Source organism: Dipodomys ordii, unplaced genomic scaffold (assembly GCF_000151885.1).
Source record: "Dipodomys ordii isolate 6190 unplaced genomic scaffold, Dord_2.0 Scaffold2, whole genome shotgun sequence".
Lineage (NCBI taxonomy): Eukaryota > Metazoa > Chordata > Mammalia > Rodentia > Heteromyidae > Dipodomys > Dipodomys ordii.
In genome coordinates, this window is record NW_012267218.1 from 3,658,079 (window position 1) to 3,659,986 (window position 1,908).

Here is a 1,908-nt window from a genome sequence, read left to right on the forward strand (position 1 = left end):
TCGCACACCCACACGCGGGACGTCCCGCACGCACACGGGACGTCCCGCACGCGCGCCCCGCGCCTCACAGACCCAGCAGGATCCAGACACACAGCACGAAGACGTGGAAAATGCACATGATCACACAGGCACTCACGAAAACTGCCAGGAAGAGTCGCAAGTCCTTGTACTCCCGGGCCATGGTGGGGCAGGGGTCCTGAAGACCCCCTGGCGGGGCCTACACACGTGCAACCGTAACACACACGACAACACAATCACACCCCCGCAGAGGGCAGGGGTCACACCCCAGGGGTCTCCCGGACCCTCGGTCACCGTCCCCAAGCAGTGGCTAGGCGCAGCTCGGAGATCTGGGGCTTCTTCGGGCAGGTGCGTGTCTTCCACAGGGAGACAGGCGGAGCGAGCGCACACCTGACCAGATGGGGCGGCCCCCAAGCCCCCCGCCGAGGCCCCAGCGTCCAATCCCCTCCGCCCGCGCACGCCGGTGTCACACTGAAATATAAACACATACACAGCCCAAGAGTCACCGGTACCCGCGCTGGCGCCCCCCCCCCCACGCACACATAATGAGGCTCTTGGTCACATGCTCAGAACAACACAAGCATCAAGTCTCCCAGCACCCAAGGCTCCCGACACGCCGAGGATCCATCTTGGTGCTGCGCACTGACAATCGCACCAATGTGTCACTTGCGCGCAGCCACACACAAGAAGAGCAATATTCCAGACCCCCACCCAGGAGACCCCGGCCCGGGGGGGGTCGTGGGGAGGGGTCAGCCATGACCACTCCTACAGATACCTGCTCGGTCCCTAGAGAAGGGCCTCTACAGGCCTCACCCCCTCGATGCCAGTCCCCCGCTCACAGCCCAGCCACGGATGAAACCCTCCAGTCTCCAGGGAAGCCCCCTCCCCAATCCATAAGCTCAGGGGGAAAAAAAACCAAAAGAATAAATTAAAATTAAAAAATTAAAAAATCCTCAAAAAACCAAACCGGGAGAGAAAGAGGTAGGGGGACTGTCCTCTGCAGCCAGCCCCCTGAAAGAGGGTCAGGATTTGGGGATGGTCTTTGGCAGGATGCTTAATTTGCATAGATGATGAAATCCCATCTAGATCTCTGCTGCTGTTGTGGAGCTGTGGCTTAAGTGGCAGAATGCTAGACTTGAGTGACAAAGCTAAGGGACAGTGCCCAGGTCCTGAGCTCAAGCCACCTGTACCAGTGCATGCACGGCACACACACACACACACACACACACACACACAGTCTACTATATCTCTGGTGCAGTACAGTGAGCTTGTGTCTGCCCAGTCACAGTCTTCTCGTTCTCCACAGTACTTGGGGGAGAGTGTGCGTTTGGGAACCTGGAGATGAGGCCCTGTCCCCAGGGCCCGTCTGACCACTTGAAGACACACTGTTGAGCTTAGGGAAGAAGGTTGCATACAGGTTCCTGGAGCCAGAGCTCCTTGGAGCTGCTATATGCTGGTTCTACCCTGAGGGAGATGGGGAGTGGAAGGAGGGGACACACACCCCCTTCTGAAGGGGGACACTGTTGGAAATGGCTTCAAGGTGCACTGAAGGGAGTGTTTGGGCTGCCTGCTACATGCCACATGCCCCTGGATTTTTGTAGTCCCTGTGGCTTCCCCGGGGTCTTCCCTCAAGCCAATAAACTGAGTATAGCACAGCAGGTGTTTTGTGCTAGGTCCCTCCCTGGCTAGAGCAAGAATAAGACCATGGCCAGCAGCTGAGAGCCTGAGTAGCTGCTGTCACCAAGGTCTCTCTGGCCCTCCATCCTCTCTTCCCTCCTCTAGGGGCCCCTGACTTCAGTCTCCAAGATTAGTTCTCATAGCAGGCAGACCTGGGAGGGGTAGGTTCTCAGCCGGAGCCCATGGAAGACACAGGTGTCTTGGACTGGATAA

General features: G+C 58.0%; 1 protein-coding gene across 1 annotated transcript in view; it reads right to left on the minus strand.

Annotated features, from left to right (window-relative positions):
* Dlk1 (delta-like 1 homolog (Drosophila)) overlaps nucleotides 1–181 on the minus strand; it is a 12,975-nt gene extending 12,794 nt beyond the window's left edge. The window contains exon 1 of the mRNA XM_013013078.1: nucleotides 69–181. Within this exon, the coding sequence (XP_012868532.1) occupies nucleotides 69–181 (113 nt within the window). The remainder of the gene's footprint in view (nucleotides 1–68) is intronic.
* Nucleotides 182–1,908: the final 1,727 nt, after the last annotated feature.